Here is a 20170-nt window from a genome sequence, read left to right on the forward strand (position 1 = left end):
GCACTAACTTATAATACCTTATTTCACAGTGTGGCGGAGGGTATAAAAATTAGAATAAGACTCGAAAATCACAGACACACTGAAAAATATATTCTCGTAAGGCCAAAGATTTCATGTCATTAAAAAACGAATGGTAAATTTGCTTAGCATAAAACATTCATTTTAAATTTTTTTTCCATGTCCAAAATTCGATAAAATATTCAATGAAGTCGTTTTGTTTTTATAGTCAAGTGATTCGATTAAAAATTGGCTATCCTAACATCCCTGTGGTGTTGGAGGTATCATTCTGCACAATGTAGTTGGTTCTTCACCAATAATGTGGTATGCTACTCCTTTCTGCATACAAAGTAATCGGAAGGTTTCCTATACACACTGGAATGCCACGAAGTAATCTATAAAAAAACATTTAAGAATTCTGAGAGTACCGTAATTAAACGGTGAAAAATAAAAAACAAAACGTATTTGTCAGTCTTTCTCTAAGTTTGGTGGTGTTCGGATCGTTTTTGTTTTATATATTTGGTAAGTACGTCAATTATTAGTTATATTAAGAAATTATATTATTTTTCTAAATTTTAGATTCCCGTCCAGTGACCAAAGTTTCCCAATCAGCAACGCATTCCAATTTCAGAAAAAGGGTAACTTAAAATTGGAGCGGAACGACTCAAATTTATTATTTATTTAAGCTAAACTTTTTGTATTAAATTTTTTTTTTTGAAGATTTATATTTTATACCAATTATTTTTATTAAATAAATAAAAAAATTAATTAAAAAAAATATTTTTCTGAACTTTTGAAGTTATTTAAACATTTGACCATATATGATAACAATGTAATCGTTTAGGAACCATTGCTCAATGGTTTCGTTCTACTACCACAACTCAAATAACTAAACAACTAGTTCTGATACGGTGAATCAGTAATCGAAATGGAGGCAATTCATACCCGCGTAGGACATGCCCATGTTAAATTCGCCACTCAAACCCATTGAACGTAATCAGAAGTAGAACTACTATACTTTACTCGATGTGTGGCTACATTCTGGAACAAAATTAGTTCTTTGTACCAGCGGGATGAAAGAATACTTTAATACATTTAAAATAGATGTTTTAGCACTTTATTTTAAAAACATTTTTTACTTGAACCATAGCATAACTTGCATTTGAAGTCGAGTCTGAATTTAGAAATTTAGGTAGTCGTTCACACGTTTTTAATGGACTTTGATAGCACATGAAGAAAAAAAACTGGAAAAATGAATAAATTAGAATTTGTTTTCCAGAATCAAGTACGCAATACTCAAATTTAAAAGAGAATATTGTCTTAAATTTATCCTTACTTCGATTCTCCGCTTTTTGTGGCTCGGAATCAATTCCAAAATCATTAGTGTAACGACAAAATCTCTCGAACCGGGCATACTGTTTTTTCAGTGCAGAGAAAAAATATAACCAACTTCTAGAGCAAAATGTTATTTTTGAACAGTGCACATGTAAAATGTTTGTCGCTGTCATGTTATTTTCTCGGACATTAGGTATTTGATTTCGACAAGCATTATATGTTTGGCGGCATTTTTGTGCCAAAAATGTTCCATGTTCCCCATCCCCAAATAACATTTTGCTCTAGGAGTTGATAATATTCCTTCTCTGTGTGCAACGTACTTAATAGAATACCCTCACCTCCGAGTAAATGCAATTGCAAGGGCAATAATTACCCACGTTTAATGTTTATTCTCTTTCTGCCATCAATGGTATTAGTGTTAGATTCTGATAAATTCTTAATCGGTCTATTTAAAATTGATCATCATTTAGCTTGGGGTCAATTAAACTTAGATTGTTATTTGCTGTGGTAAACAGAACCACATGAGTTCCACTGCCAGTTTGAGTTATATCCACTGGCTTATTGCTACTGGCGCCAAGACATTTCGATGATGATACTGGTGGATAGTGTGGAACTTCTACATTTGTTGTGGCCGGTGGATGAATTATCGGATGATGGTGGGTTGTTGTTATTGTTGTTGCTACTGAACTAGTAAGGATTGTATTGCTATTACTCGTCGTCGTCGCCGTCGTCGTTTCATTGGCAATAGGGGCAGATGCAGCATCTGCAATTGCCGCTGCTGTTATTGCTATGGATGTACGAGTTGAGGTTATTGGTTGAGGTGATGTAGTTATGTAGTTAGCCTCTATTGCTGCCAAAGAAGCTGCTGCTTTCGTTGATGCTATGGAAACTAATGCAGTCGTTGTATTTGAACTGAGACATGCCTGATATTCAGTTGTCGTCATTGGATTTTTGCTGGACATTGCATCTTTTCCAATATCCCTAGGTGTTATGGGGCAATCATAGAATATCCGTTTCTTGTCATCCTGTGTGCGAGAACTATCAATGGCAATACTATCATCGGTTTCCTCCTCAATGGGGCCATTAATATCGGTTGTCATTTGCACTAAGCCATCCGTGACACTAGCATTTGCATTTGTTGACGGGTGATGCTGACGATGTTGGGGTGTCACTGCTGTCGCATAGTGGGTATCTTCCATTAGGGGCTGTCGTATACGAGAATTATCTACTGGTTTACGACGAAAGATGTTTACTTTTCTCAAACCATGTAGTATACCCCTACTGGCGATAGCCGTCCTGGACGATGATGATGATGTGGCCACAACTCCCGCTAAATTTCTATCACAAATAGTCTGTTGTTGTTGTTGTTGTTGTTGGTTGTGTTCTATGGAATTTGAACTATGATGCAAATGATGATGATGATGAGCCACACTGCTACTATGGGATCTTTGACGTTGCCTTTGATGTCCTTCGCCACTCATTATTGTTGACGAGGATGAGTTTGTTACTGCACTCGATGCACGTCTTTTGGTAGCCAATGACGACATATTTTTTAGTCATACCTTCTCCTCGCCAGGCATTGGGGGTCCGCAGCGTACGAACTGAAATCAAAAGAACTGAGAATTTTTGGTATATAAACTCGCAAAGCATAATGAAAGAATGGGAATACAATTTTTTTTTATATTGGATTTCTATGGAATTCTTTTGTATATTGTTCTTTATCTCAGCCAATTTGGTTCTGTTTTTTTGCTATTTATTAGGGTGGAAGGCGAGGGATGGAAAAATGATAGTGATAGCTATAAAATGTTTTATGCAATTCAAGGATGAGATGAAATGGGATAAAACTAAAGTAGATACCAAAGCATAATGGAATGAAATCAGCTTAATTCATCACCGTTAAATTGAAATCTCACTTAAATTCCAAGTAATCAGGTTAAAAGAAAATTAAATGTTTTAAACAAAAGCTTTTGTTTTTTTTTTAAGTTTCAATTTACTACAATTATTTTTATAGGAGTGGGTGGAAATATTTAGTATTGGAAGCGAAAATTAACAAGTATATACGGCCGTAAGTTCGGCCAGGCCGATTCTTATGTACCCTCCACCATGGATTGCATAGAAACTTGTACTAAAGACTGTCATCCACAATCGAATTACTTGGCTTGGGGTAACACTTGCTGATGGCAAGGTATCTTAAAACTTCTTAACACCGTCTTCTCAATTGTAACCCAGCAAAAAAAAAAGCGTCGCCAAAAAAGTAATGAAAATGTTCTTTTTGGATCCGAAAGTGGTGCCAAATTGACGCAGAAGCGATGAATTTAACATGGGCTTGTCATAGGATGGATGTCCACAATTTCAACAGCCGCCGCACTGAATTTGCATCTCTTCTTAAGGTGTGAGGCGAATTCAATGTTTTGGATGTGAATTAAGAAATTTTGTGATATTTTGACAAATAAATAATTTTTAAATTTATTTATGATTTTTAATGCATTATAACGCTTGTCTGGAACTTTTGTGATCAAATACTTTCAAAAATTCGAAATTTTTCTACAACAAAATTTAAAAATTTAAATAATTTGTACGATTTTATTAATTCTAAATCTGTTTTTAACCTATTTGAAATCAAAAAAAAAAAATAAATTTTCCATTAAAGATATGAAAAAAGCGAGTTATAAAGAAATTGACTCGAATTAACTTGTTGTACATTTAAAATAAAGAACATCTTTGGGAGAGCATTTTTGGAAGTTCTTTTAAAGTTGTGCATTGAGAAGAACTTCCAAATTTTTTTACTGGGAAGTTAGTCCATAGTATATATTAGAATATATTAAACAAAAACAAATATAAACGGCCGTAAGTTCGGCCAGGCCGAATCTTATGTACCCTCCACCATGGAGTGCGTAGAAACTTCTACGAAAGACTGTCATCCACAATCGAATTACTTGGGTTGGGGTATCTTAAATCGTTTTCTAAATTGTCGCTTATATGGGGGCAATATACAATTATTGATATGGACTAATTTTTGTGTGATTGGGGATCGATTTATCTGAGGGCTATATATAACTATAGACCGATATGGACCTAGTTAGGCATGGTTGTTAGCGGCCGTATACTAGCACAATGTACCAAATTTCAACTGACTCGGATGAAATTTGCTCCTCCAAGAGGCTTCAAAACCAAATCTCGGAATCGGTTTATATGGGGGCTATATATGATTATGGACTGATATGGACCACTTTTGGCATGGTTGTTAAATATCATATACTACCACCACGTACAAAATTTCAACCAGATCGGATAAATTTTGCTTCTCCAAAAGGCACCGGAGGTCAAATCTGGGGATCGGTTTATATGGGGGCTATATATAATTATGGACCGATGCGGACCAATTTTTGCATGGTTGTTAGAGACCATATACTAACACCATGTACCAAATTTCAGCCGAATCGGATGAAATTTGCTTCTTTTAGAAGCTCCGAAAGCCAAATCGGGGGATCGGTTTATATGGGGGCTATATATAATTATGGACCGATGTGGACCAATTTTTGCATGGTTGTTAGAGACCATATACTAACATCATGTACCAAATTTCAGCCGGATCGGATGAAATTTGCTTCCCTTAGAGGCTCCGAAAGCCAAATCGGGGGATTGGTTTATATGGGGGCTATATATAATTATGGACCGATGTGGACCAATTTTTGCATGGTTGTTAGAGACCATATACTAACACCATGTACCAAATTTCAGCCGAATCGGATGAAATTTGCTTCTCTTATAGGCTCCGAAAGCCAAATCGGGGGATTGGTTTATATGGGGGCTATATATAATTATGGACCGATGTGGACCAATTTTTGCATGGTTGTTAGAGACCATATACTAACATCATGTACCAAATTTCAGCCGGATCGGATGAAATTTGCTTCTTTTAGAGGGTCTGCAAGCCAAATTTGGGGGTCCGTTTATATGGGGGCTATACGTAAAAGTGGACAGATATGGCCCATTTGCAATACCATCCGACCTACATCAATAACAACTACTTGTGCCAAGTTTCAAGTCGATAGCTTGTTTCGTTCGGAAGTTAGCGTGATTTCAACAGACGGACGGACGAACGGACGGACATGCTCAGATCGACTCAGAATTTCACCACGACCCAGAATATATATACTTTATGGGTCTTAGAGCAATATTTCGATGTATTACAAACGGAATGACAAAGTTAATATACCCCCATCCTATGGAGGAAGGTATAAAAAGGCCGATTAAATACGTAAATAATTCAGATTGACAAAATTTTCTATAGAAACAAAATTTTGACAAAATTGTCTATAGAAATAGAATTTTGACAAAATTTTCCATAGAAATAAAATTTTGACAACATTTTCTGTAGAAATAAAATTTTGACAAAATTTTCTATAGCAATAAAATTTTGACACAATTTTCTATACAAATAAAATCTTAACAAAATTATCTATAGAAATAAAATCTACCAAATTTCACCACGTACCAAATTTCAACAGGATCGGAAGAATTTTGCTCCTCAAAAAGCTCCGGAGGTCAAATCTGGGGATCGGGTTTAAATGGGGGTTATATATAATTAAGATCAATTTTTGCATGGTTGTTAGAGACTATATACTAACACCACGTACCAAACTTCAACCGCATCGGGTGAATTGTGCTCTTCCAAGGGGCTCCGGAGATCAAATCTGGGGATCGGTTTATATGGGGTTTCATATAATTATGGACAATGTTGACCAATTTTTGCATGTTCGTTAAAGACCATATACATACACCATGTACCAAATTACAGCCGGATCGGATGAAATTTGCTTCTCTTAGAGGCTCCGCAAGCCAAATCTGGGGATCGGTTTATATGGGGGCTATATATAATTGTAAACCGATGTGGACCAATTTTTGCATGTTTGTTATAGACCATATACTAACACCATGTACCAAATTTCAATCGGATCGGATGAATTTTGCTCCTCCAAGAGGCTCCGCAAGCCAAATCTGGTGATCGGTTTATATGGGGGCTATAATTATGGACCGATGGGGACCAATTTTTGCATGTTCGTTAAAGACCATATACTAACATCATTTACCAAATTTCAACCGGATCGGATGAATTTTGCTCCACCAAGAGGCTCCGCAAACCAAATGTGAGCGTCGGTTTATATGGGGGCTATACGTAAAAGTGGTCCGATATGGCTCATTTTCAATACCATCCAACCTAACCTAACCTACATCAATAACAAATACTTGTGCCAAGTTTCAGGTTGATCGCTTGTTTCGTTCGGAAGTTAGCGTGATTTCAACAGACGGACGGACGGACATGCTTAGATCGACTCAGAATTTCACCTCGACCCAGAATATATATATATATATATATATATATATATATATATATATATATATATATATATATATATATATATATATATATATATATATATATATATATATATATATATATATATATATATATATATATATATATATATATATATATATATATATATATATATATATATATATATATATATATATATATATATATATATATATATATATACTTTATGGGGTCTTAGAGCAATATTTCGATGTGTTACAAACGGAATGACAAAGTTAGTATACCGCCATCCTTCGGCGAAGGGTACAAAAGTGTAGGAGATTTTTAAATGTTTGTGAATATATTGTGACAAAATAATTTTAATAGACTAATTAATTGAAGTAGTGTCCATCGTAAGTCACCCTAGTTTTGTCATCTCTCTGGGATGCCGCAACGAAAGAACGACTCATCTCTTGTCTCAAACCTTGAATCGACTGAATTTTTGGCTTCCTCATGCGTCATCGATCGAAACAAGTGGTAGTCATGAAACTAGTTCATTATTTCTTTAAATTTGTAAATTTTACTACAAATGCGCCCATCTTGAACTTCGTATGGCACTTGCATATGTGAACTCCAATTTTTTTCCTTCAAACTACAAAATGTTCTTTAACAAATGAAACAATTTAATTATGTCTAATAAATTTTCTTGAATGTGTAGCAAAATATTTACTTATTTTTGTGATATCGACGTGAAGTCAGCGTTTGTAACACTGTTTAGTTAACATTTTTTTAAAATTAACCAAAAGAAAACATTCTCAGAACATAATAATTCTATGAGCTAAAACAGAGTTAAATGCTTTAGTGACATATAGACACTTTTTTCTAAGTGTATGCCTATATAAATCTGGCACAAGGTTTGCCTTTGTATGTTTCAAATTCTTTTTTTATCCTTTTTATACCCACCACCATAGTATGGTGACGGGGGTATTATAAGTTTGTCATTCCGTTTGTAACACATCGAAATATCGATTTCCGACTATATAAAGTATATATAAAGAAGAAGAAGAAGGAGAAATTCTAAGACGATATAAGCATGTCCATCTGTCTGTTGTAATCACGCTACAGCTTCAATAATGGCGCTATCGTCCTGAAATTTGGCACAGATTCGTCTTTTGCTTGCAGGCAGGTCAAGTTCGAAGATCGGTCCAAGTTGTGATATAGTCCCATATAAACCGACCTCCCGATTTGGGGTCTTGGGCTTATAAAAACCGTAGTTTTTATTCAATTTGCCTGAAATTGGAAATCTAACATAGAGGTATTTTAGGACCAAGTGTACCGAAAATGGTGCCTATCGGTCCATGTTTTGATATAGCCCCCATATGGACCGATTTCCCGATTTTGCTTCTTGGGCGTCTAGAAAGTGTATTTTCTATCCGATTTGCTTGAAATTGGAAATCTAGAGGTATTCTAGGGCCATAAATAGGTGTGCCGAAAATGGTCCATCGGTCCATGTTTTGATATAACCCCCATATAGACCGATCTCCCGATTTTATTTTGGGCTTCTAGAATCCGTAGTTTTAATCCAGTTTACCTGAAATTTGAAATCTTGAGGTACTCTAGGACCCTAAAGACGTGTGCAGAAAATGATGAGTACCGGTTCATGTTTTGATATAGCCCCCATATAGACCGATCTCTCGATTTTACTTCTTGGGCTTCTAGAATCCGTAGTTTTTATCCAATTTGCCTGAAATTTGAAATCTAGAGGTATTGTAGGACCATAAAGACGTGTGTCGAAAATGGTGAATATCGGAACATGTTTTGATATAGCCCCATATAAACCGATCTCCCGATTTTACTTCTTGGGCTTCTAGAATCCGTAGTTTTTACCCAATTTGCCTGAAATTGGAAATCTAGAGGTATTTTAGGACCATAAAGGGGTGTGTCGAATATATTGAATATCGGTACAGTTTTTGATATAGCCCCCCTTATAAACCGGCCCACCGATTTGGGGTCGAGATTCTAGAACTACAATTAAATGTGCTGAGTACTGTGTGTATCTTTCCATATTTTGGTATAGCCCCCATTACACCGAACTCCCGATTTAAGTCCTAGGGTTTCTAGAAATTGTAGTTGTAGATGTATTCTAGGATCATATGTTAAAGACGTGGTGAGTACCGGTCCATGTTTTGATATAGCCCCCATAGTAACCGATCTCCCAGTTTACTTTTTGGGTTTCTAGAAACCATAGTTTTTATTCGATTTGCCTGAAATTGTAAATATACTGGTATTTTAGACCCACAAAAACTTTTGTGGGATTTATAGACCGATTTCACTTCTTGAGGGCATAGAAGGCGCACTGATCATTAAAATTGCTTGAAACTGAATGCAAAATTTCCAGATTTTACTTCTCGTAGTCATTTAAATAATTAGGATGAAAATCCACAGACTATAGATTTCAAATCAAGGCGTTATTTCATCATTTTCTCGCACACTTACAAGAGATGTTTATGATTCCTCTAAAACTCAAACAAAAAATGGTTCTTATAAATTCAGAAAATATAGGTTTATTTTAGACAATTGTAACTGTAAAAGCACTCTCAATGACGCTCGTTATTTTAACTAAACAGGAAGTTCTTTCAATTAAATTTTTTATAACTCGCTCTTTTTATATTTTTATGTGGAGGCTATATCAAAACGTGGGACTATTTATGAACCGAAAATACCTCTAAATATTGAATTTTAGGCAAATCGGATAAAAATTCAAATGTCTAAACGCTTAAAAAGTCAAATCAAGAGATCGGGCGATATGGGAGCTATACCAAACTATGGACCGATATACACCATATTCAGCACACTTATTTATGAACTAAAAGTACCTTTGTTTTGGAATTTCAGGAAAATCGGATAAAAATTCTGATGTCTAGAAGTTAAATTGGGGGATATCCATATGTGGACCAAATCACACCATACTCGCCAAACCTATTTGTGAACCCAAAATATTGAATTTTGGACAAATCGGGGAAAAAAATCGTATATTTAGATGCTCAAGAAGTCAAATCTAGAGATCGGGCAATATGGGGGCTATACCAAACTATGGACCGATATTCATCAAATTCGGTAGGTCAGTGTGTATCTAGACCAACATAGCCCATCTGCGAACTTGACCTGTCTGAAAACAAAATTTCAGCAAGATTGATGACTGTAGCGTGATTACAACGCATAGATCAAGAATCCCTGATCAAGAATATATATACATTATGTAGTCGAAAATCGATATTTCGATGCGTTACAAACGGAATGGCAAACCATTATACCCCTATTCAGGGCTGTGGAGTCGAAGTATTGGAGTCGGAGTCTGAAGATTTTGCTGGAGTCGGAGTTGTAAAAATTTTGCTCGACTCCGGCTAAAATAATTTTTTTAAAACACTTCACATTTTTCTAACTAAACTAGCGTAACCCGGTCCGCTTCGCTGCGCCTCCCGAAGGATGTTTTCGTTAACTTATTCAACCTATCCTTCGATCTGAAAACAAATTCGAAATGATTTGAACTCTTTTAAAATGTAGTATGCCACAAAAACTGAAATACTGATTAATCACACAATGGTTTCCTCGCACGTGTCCCGTACATTTCAAAAACAAGTAAGGAAAGTCTAAAGTCGGGCGGGGCCGACTATATTATACCCTACACCACTTTGTAGATCTAAATTTTCGATACCATATCACATCCGTCAAATGTGTTGGGGGGTATGTTATATATAAAGGTTTGTCCCAAATACATACATTTAAATATCACTCGATCTGTACAGAATTTGATAGACTTCTACAAAATCCATAGACTCAAAATTTAAGTTGGCTAATGCACTAGGGTGGAACACAATGTTAGTAAAAAAATATGGGAAACATTTAAATCTGAAGCAATTTTAAGGAAACTTCGCAAAAGTTTATTTATGATTTATCGCTCGATATATATGTATTAGAAGTTTAGGAAAATTAGAGTCATTTTTACAACTTTTCGACTAAGCAGTGGCGATTTTACGAGGAAAATGTTGTTGGTTTTTGACCATTTTTGTCGAAATCAGAAAAACATATATATGGAAGCTATATAGAAATCTGAACCGATTTCAACCAAATTTGACATGCATAGCTACAATGCTAATTCTACTCCCTGTGCAAAATTTCAAAATTTCGGAGCAAAAAATTGGTCTCTGTGGTCATATGAGTGTAAATCGGGCGAACGATATATATGGGAGGTATATCTAAATCTGAACCGATTTCAATAAAATTTGGCACACTTGACTACACTACTAATTGTACTCCTAGTGCAAAATTTCAACCAAAATGGGGTAAAACTCTGGCTTCTGGGACCGTAATAGTCCATATCGGGCGAAAGATATATATGGGAGCTATATCTAAATCTGAAGCGTGTTAACGGACATTGCTATATTGACTCAGGAGCTCACCCTGAGCATTTTTGCCAAAGACACCATGAGCCTATCTCGTCTCCTTCTGGGTGTTGCAAACATATGCATTAACTTATAATACCCTGTTCCACAGTGTGGCGCAGGGTATAAAAATCTGACCACTTGCCTTTTCGTTTATATGAAATAGGACGGTTATGCAGATGTAAAACGGACCGTCTTAACAAACGGCGGGTAGGGGTTCTCTTTCAACCAATTTTTTCTTTTTTAATTGTTCTGCATTCAAATTTCCTGTGAATTTCACGCGTGGTTTGTCAAGGGGAGGTATGGGAGCCACCGTGGTGCAATGTTTAGCATGCCCGTCTTGCATACAAAAGGTCGTGGGTTCGATTCCTGTTTCAACCGAACACCAAAAGTTTTTCAGCGCTGGATTATCCTGCCTCAGTAATGCTGGTGACATTTCTGAGGGTTACAAAGCTTCTCTAAGTGCTTTCACTGCAATATGGAATGCCGTTCGGACTCGGCTTTAAAAAGGAGGTCCCTTGTCATTGAGCTTATGTTAACATAGAATCGGGCAGCACTCAGTGATAAGAGAGAAGTTCACCAATGTGGTATCACAATGGACTGAATAGTCTAAGTGAGCCTGATACATCGGGCTGTCACCTAACCTAACCTTGTAGATCCGAAATACTTCTAGATTTTGAATTTCGGGCAAATAAAAATTGGGGTGTCTAGAAGCCCAAGAAGTCAATTCAGGAGATCGGGATATATAGGAGGTATATCATAATATGGACCGAATCACACCATGTTCGGCACACTTATTTATGCAACCAAAATACTTCTAAATTTTGAAATTCAGACAACTCGGAGAAACGTTGAGATGTCACAACGAACTAAATAGTCTAAGTGAGCCTGAAATTTAATCGGGAGTCACTTTAACCGTAACTTGGGGATGTATAGACGCTCAAGACCCCAAATCGGAGGTCAGTTTGTATGGGGGCTATATCAAAATCTAGACCAATATAGCCCATCTGCGAACTTGACCTGCCTACAGACAAAATTTCAGCAAGATAGCTTCATTATTGAAGACTGTAGGGTGATTACAACAGATAGACAGACAGACAGACATGATTATAACGTCTTAGAATTTCTCCCTGATCAAGAATATATATACATTATGTAGTCGAAAATCGATATTTCGATGCGTTACGAACGGAATGGCAAACTATTATACCCCTATTCAGGGCTGTGGAGTCGGCGTCTGAAGATTTTGCTGGAGTCGGAGTTGTAAAAATTTTGCTCGACTCCGACTCCGGCTAAAATAATTTTTTTAAAACACTTCACATTTTTCTAACTAAACTAGCGTAACCCGGCCAGCTTCGCTGCGCCTCCCGTTAACTTATTCCACCTATCCTTCGATCTGAAAACAAATTCGAAATGATTTGAACTCTTTTAAAATGTAGGACCAGAGGAAATCTGCCACAAAAACTGAAATACTGATTAATCACACAATGGTTTCCTCGCACGTGTCCCGTACATTTCAAAAACAAGTAAGGAAAGTCTAAAGTCGGGCGGGGACGACTATATTATACCCTACACCACTTTGTAGATCTAAATTTTCGATACCATATCACATCCGTCAAATGTGTTGGGGGGTATGTTATATATAAAGGTTTGTCCCAAATACATACATTTAAATATCACTCGATCTGTACAGAATTTGATAGACTTCTACAAAATCCATAGACTCAAAATTTAAGTAGGCTAATGCACTAGGGTGGAACACAATGTTAGTAAAAAAATATGGGAAACATTTAAATCTGAAGCAATTTTAAGGAAACTTCGCAAAAGTTTATTTATGATTTATCGCTCGATATATATGTATTAGAAGTTTTGGAAAATTAGAGTCATTTTTACAACTTTTCGACTAAGCAGTGGCGATTTTACGAGGAAAATGTTGGTATTTTGACCATTTTTTGTCGAAATCAGAAAAACATATATATGGGATCTATATCTAAATCTGAACCGATTTCAACCAAATTTGACATGCATAGCTACAATGCTAATTCTACTCCCTGTGCAAAATTTCAAAATTTCGGAACAAAAAATTGGCCTCTGTGGTCATATGAGTGTAAATCGGGCGAACGATATATATGGGAGCTATATCTAAATCTGAACCGATTTCAATAAAATTTGGCACACTTGACTACACTACTAATTGTACTCCTAGTGCAAAATTTCAACCAAAATGGGGTAAAACTCTGGCTTCTGGGACCGTAATAGTCCATATCGGGCGAAAGATATATATGGGAGCTATATCTAAATCTGAAGCGTGTTCACGGACAGACAGACATGGCTATATTGACTCAGGAGCCCACCCTGAGCGTTTTTGCCAAAGACACCATGTGCCTATCTCGTCTCCTTCTGGGTGTTGCAAACATATGCACTAACTTATAATACCCTGTTCCACAGTGTGGCGCAGGGTATAAAAATCGGACTACTTGCCTTTTCGTTTATATGAAATAGGGCGGTTATGCAGATTTAAAACGGACCGCCTTAACAAACGGCGGGTAGGGGTTCTCTTTCAACCAATTTTTTCATTTTTAATTGTTCTGTATTCAAATTTCCTGTGAATTTCACGCGTGGTTTGTCAAGGGGAGATATACTTCTCCTCAACATACCGTCCAATAAGTCGGAAAAAGTAAAAGAAAAATTGGCCATATTAACATTAGTAAGGTGTTAGACACGGAGAACATGCCATATATCGTAAAATGAAGCATCCTCTACGTTGCCTGTCAACTTCATGTAAATTAAAGGTTTTTACTTAAAGTCTGGTTCTCATTTATCGACAATCCTCTACTTTCTATTTTCAAAAACTCGGGCAAACTGTAACCTCCCCCCCTTATTCACTTCCACCCGACCAGATATCGTAAATTCACGTACCCTATATTCGTTTCACAAACTACCCAACTTCACTATAAATTTAATCATCTTCTACCAATTTCAAGTAAATCGGAGAAGGTTAGATTTAAGGGACGTCACTTTCTCTTTCTATTCCAAGAAAATCTGTAAACTTTCCTTCAAGCTTCATAGTGTGGGACAAGGAGTAGGTTCCAGTCCAGAACATAGATGTAATCGGAGATTTCTAACTATTGATTTTCCTTTGAGTGAATAGATGTATACCATTGAATGAATGGCAAATAATAAAACTGCAACATTTCCAATCTTTCCATCTGAGCAAAACTATCAATTTTTGCTTTCAAAACTAAAACTTTATCCTCTATGAAACAAGTCTTTAAAGGAGAAGTCACTAATTAACAATCATTTGTCTAAGACTTCCGCAATCACTCAGTTCTTCACAGAACTGGCATTAACATGACAGAAAAAATCTGTTTCTTAATCTCTATGATGAAAGTTTCTTTCTTTCTATTAAATTTCTTCTCCTCAAGTGCATTGTCTTCATTCTATTCAAGTTGACAAACAACTTGCCTTAATTACCGTTCAACAAGCAATCTATTTTATAGTTTAATCCTTTCTTGCCAAGTACTAATGCAACATCTTGCTACTACTCCTCGTCCTCGTCCTCCTCCAAGAGTATTGATTACATACATATGTCACTTGAAAACTTTTAACTGTCTAATTACAGAGAAGGCTATAAAAAATTGAGATACTCTTCACTTTACAGTTTTAATGAAGCAAATTACCATCAAACTTTGTCTATGTATTGCCAAAGTTCGAGCAGGTAAGAGGATCATTTAATAGAGAAACAAAAAGTTCGTCGTCAGTAAGGAATCACAATCGTTGCAAAAAAATTCTATGGTTTGTGCGGTCAATTGAAACGTAAGGTAAATAAACATTGAGTGAATAGGTAAGCGGACGATTGAAGATAAAGGATAAAAATAAAATGTTGACAACATTTTCTATAGAAATAAAATTTCGTCAAAATTTTCTATAAAATACAATTTAGACAATATTATCTATAGAAATAAAATTTTGACAAAATTATCTATAGAAATAAAATTTTGACAAAATTTTCTATAGAAATAAAATTTTGACATAATTTTCTATAGAAATAAAATTTTGACATAATTTTCTATAGAAATAAAATTTTGACAAGTTTTTCTATAGAAATAATTTTTCGACAACATTTTCCATAAAAATAAAATTTTGACAAAATTTTCTATAGAAATAAAATTTTGACGAGTTTTTCTATAGAAATAATATTTCGACAAAATTTTCCATAAAAATAAAATTTTGACAAAATTTTCCATACAAATAAAATTTTGACAATTTTTTCTATGGAATCCTCAATATGACATTATTTTCTATAGAAATAAAATTTTGACAAAATTTTCTATAGAAATAAAATTTTGACAAAATTTTTTATAGAAATAACATTTTGACAAAATTTTCTATAGAAATAAAATTTTGACAAAATTTTCTATAGAAATAAAATTTTGAAAAAAATTTCTATAGAAATAAAATTTTGACATAATTTTCTATCGAAATAAGATTTTGACGAGATTTTCTATAGAAATAATTTTTCTTAAATTTTCTATAGAAATAACATTTTGAAAAAATTTTCTATAGAAATAAAATTTTACAAAATTTTCTATAGAAATAAAATTTTGACAAAATTTTCTATAGAAATAAAATTTTGACAAAATTTTCTATAGAAATAAAATTTTGACAAAATTTTTTATAGAAATTAAATTTTGACAATTTTTTCTATGGAAATCTCAATATGACATTATTTTCTATAGAAATAAAATTTTTAAAAAATTTTTTATAGAAATAAAATTTTGACATAATTTTCTATAGAAATAAAATTTTATCAAAATTTTCTATAGAAATAAAATTTTATCAAAATTTTCTATAGAAATAAAATTTTGACATAATTTTCTATAGAAATAAAATTTTGACATAATTTTCTATAGAAATAAAATTTTGACAAGTTTTTCTATAGAAATAATTTTTCGACAACATTTTCCATAAAAATAAAATTTTGACAAAATTTTCTATAGACATAAAATTTTGACAAAATTTTCTATAGAAATAAAATGTTGACAAAATTATTCCATAGACATAAAATTTTTTCTATAGAAATAAAATGTTGACAAAATTTTCTATAGAAATTAAATTTTTACAAAATTTTCTATAGAAATAAAATTTTGACAAAATTTTCTATAGAAATAAAATTTTGACAAAATTTTCTATAGAAATAAAATTTTTACAAAATTTTCTATAGAAATAAAAGTTTGACAATTTTTTCTATGGAAATCTCAATATGACATTATTTTCTATAGAAATAAAATTTTGACAAAATTTTCTATAGAAATAAAATTTTGACAAAATTTCTATAGAAATAAAATTTTGAAAAAAATTTCTATAGCAATAAAATTTTTACATAATTTTCTATCGAAATAAGATTTTGACGAGATTTTCTATAGAAATAATTTTTCTTAAATTTTCTATAGAAATAACAGTTTGAAAAAATTTTCTATAGAAAAAAAATTTTGACAAAATTTTCTATAGAAATAAAATTTTGACAAAATTTTTTATATAAATAAAATTTTGACAATTTTTTCTATGGAAATCTCAATATGACATTATTTTCTATAGAAATAAAATTTTGACAAAATTTTCTATAGAAATAAAATTTTGACAAAATTTTCTATAGAAATAAAATTTTAAGCATTGTTGTTGTTTTTTATTTCAGCTTAAAACCATACATTGACTAAACTACAAGAGTAGCTTAACCAACAGAGGAAAAGAATGTTTGTCAAATTTATTTGGGCAAAGCCCTATAGACTGCAAGATGGTTGGATGGACGCACGTTTCGGAATTACCACATTCCTCATCAGCATCCTCTACTTGCAGCAAAACTATCAACCAATTATCAGAATAAATTCAGGCAGTTTATTAAACCCAACAAAAACCACACTTGAACCCTCCGAAAAAAGGTTTTACATTGATAGCCGGCTTATGCCGAAATAAATTCGAAACAAACATATCTCTTTTCCTATGCCACTGTCAAATCATCGATTTGAATTCACATGGTTTTTGTTGGGTTTAATAAACTGCCTGAATTTATTCTGATAATTGGTTGATAGTTTTGCTGCAAGTAGAGGATGCTGATGAGGAATGTGGTAATTCCGAAACGTGCATCCATCCAACCATCTTGCAGTCTATAGGGCTTTGCCCAAATAAATTTGACAAACATCCTTTTCCTCTGTTGGTTAAGCTACTCTTGTAGTTTAGTCAATGTATGGTTTTAAGCTGAAATAAAAACAACAACAATGCTTAAAAAACAAAACCAACAATAACAAAACAAAACAAATGGAGAAATAAAATTTTGACAAAATTTTCTATAGAAATAAAATTTTGACAAAATTTTCTATAGAAATAAAATTTTGACAAAATTTTCTATAGAAATAAAATTTTGACAAAATTTTCTATAGAAATAAAATTTTGATAAAATTTTCTATAGAAATAAAATTTTGAAAAAAATTTCTATAGAAATAAAATTTTGACATAATTTTCTATCGAAATAAGATTTTGACGAGATTTTCTATAGAAATAATTTTTCGACAAAATTTTCCATAAAAAAATAAAATTTTGACAAAATTTTCATAAAAATAAAATTTTGACAAAATTTTCTATAGACATAAAATGTTGACAAAATTTTTCTATAAACATAAAATTTTTTCTATAGAAATAAAATGTTGACAAACTTTTCTATAGAAATAAAATTTCGTCACAATTGTCTATAAAATACAATTTAGACTATATTATCTATAGAAATAAAACGTTGACATAATTTTCAATAGAACTAATTTTTCGACAAAATTTTCCATAAAAAATAAAATTTTGACAAAATTTTTCATAAAAAATAAAATTTTGACAAAATTTTCTACACGCAAAAAAATAACTCTTTCCTCCCAAACGAAATTTTAGACAAACAAAGTTCGTTTTTCATTTGCTTTTCGCTGTAAGGAAGTGTATTTGGAAGAAAAGTATATACTTTTTGTGATAAACGTTTATTCTTTTCCAGGATGTAAAAACAATTTCATAAGGAAAAACTCAAAAAAAAAAAAAAACATTGTTTTCTTGCTAATTGCATTTTCCCTCACATCTCTCTCACATCCACGATGTCTTTTAGTTCTTAACACATTTTCCTGTAATACCAACAATGTAGAAGAAATTATACGATTTTATAAATTTTTAAAATTTTTTTACCTTTCGCCTGGACGGAGAATCGAACCGCGGACCATGCACTGTGTAAGCCAACACACTACCCACTGAGCTATGTACCTGTTATGGTCATCAATAGATAAATATCCATATAAGTTATATTTATATAGCATAGCTTGCGGCGCCCACGAACCGAATAAATAAAGTTTATTTAACAGAAACAAACATTTAGTTTGGCACCGTGGAGCAGTGGTTGCTACGTCCGACTTGTGGGTTCGATCCCTGCTTCGACCAAAGTTTGTTTTTTTTTTAATATATTCCAGATATATTCGGAAGATTCCGAAAAAAATGTTCCACATTACATTGTAGTATATTAAATTTTGATCAGTAAAATGTGTCTTATAAAAGACCTAAAGCCAGAAAAGAACAGTGTTTGATATAATCGAAATGGACTGTGTTGTTGTTTCAAAAATAACTTTTTTTATTAAAAAAAAAAAATTTGTGACCAACGAATTTTTTGGTGATAAAAGTTTAAAATTTTCGAAGCAATTCAAAAAACTCTAACAAAAGAAAAACGTTTTCGGTACACGTTTTCCAAACATTTTTTTTCTTTGCGTGTATAGACATAAAATTTTGACAAAATTTTCTATAGACATAAAATTTTGACAAAATTTTCTATAGACATAAAATTTTGACAAAATTTTCTATAGACATAAAATTTTTTCTATAGAAATAAAATTTTGATAAAATTTTCTATAGAAATTTCTATAGAAATAAAATTTTCTATGGAAATAACATTTTGACAAAATTTTCTATGGAAATCACAATTTGACATTATTTTCTATAGAAATAAAATTTTGACAAAATATTCTATAGAAATAAAATGTTGACATAATTTTCTATCGAAATAAGATTTTGAGAGTTTTTCTATAGAAATAATATTTCGACAAAATTTTCCATACAAATAAAATTTTAACAAAATTTTCTATAGACATAAAATGTTGACAAAATTTTTCTATAGACATAAAATTTTTTCTGTAGAAATAAAATTTTGACAAAATTTTCTATGGAAATCACAATTTGACATTATTTTCTATACAATTAAAATTTTGACAAAATTTTCTATAAAAATAAAATTTTGAAAAAATTTCTATAGAAATAAAATTTGACAAAGTTTCTCTAGAGAAATAAAATTTGACAAAATTTTCTATAGAAATAAAATTTTGGTAAAATTTTATAAAGAAATAAAATTTTGATAAAATTGTCTATAAAAGAAAAATTTTGACACAATTTTCTATAGAAATAACATTTTGACAAAATTTTCTATAGAAATAAAATGTTGACAACATTTTCTATAGAAATAAAAGTTTGACAAAATTTTCTATAGAAATAAAAATAAAAATAAAATTTGCTATAGAACCAATATTTTCTATAGGAGTAAAATTTTGACAAAATTTTCAATAGAAATAAAATTTTGATAAAAATTTTGACAAAATTTTCTATAGAAATAAAATGTTGACAACATTTTCTATAGAAATAATATATATTTTCTATAGGAGTAAAATTTTGACAAAATTTTCAATAGAAATAAAATTTTGATAAAAATTTTGACAAAATTTTCTATAGAAATAAAATGTTGACAACATTTTCTATAGAAATAAAAGTTTGACAAAATTTTCTATAGAAATAAAAATAAAAATAAAATTTGCTATAGAACCAATATTTTCTATAGGAGTAAAATTTTGAGAAAATTTTCAATAGAAATAAAATTTTGATAAAAATTTTCTATATTCAGGCGAAAACTTATTCATATCGAGTGGTAATTATTCACGGACTCTGCTATATAAAACGATCAAGAACTAAAGAGGCTTATATGGGTATTTATTCTGCCTTTTGTTTAGCTAAC

At 32.3% G+C, this 20170-nt stretch overlaps 1 protein-coding gene across 1 annotated transcript in view; it reads right to left on the bottom strand.

The window, feature by feature from the left end:
* Nucleotides 1-1701: 1701 nt before the first annotated feature.
* Nucleotides 1702-20170, bottom strand: part of Dh31-R (Diuretic hormone 31 Receptor) — a 489695-nt gene continuing 471226 nt past the window's right edge. Inside the window, 1 exon segment of the mRNA XM_075311907.1 lies at nucleotides 1702-2933. Coding sequence (XP_075168022.1) covers nucleotides 1782-2933 — 1152 coding nt within the window. The 3' untranslated portion in view covers nucleotides 1702-1781.

Source organism: Haematobia irritans, chromosome 5, assembly GCF_050003625.1.
Source record: "Haematobia irritans isolate KBUSLIRL chromosome 5, ASM5000362v1, whole genome shotgun sequence".
NCBI classification, from domain to species: Eukaryota; Metazoa; Arthropoda; class Insecta; order Diptera; family Muscidae; genus Haematobia; species Haematobia irritans.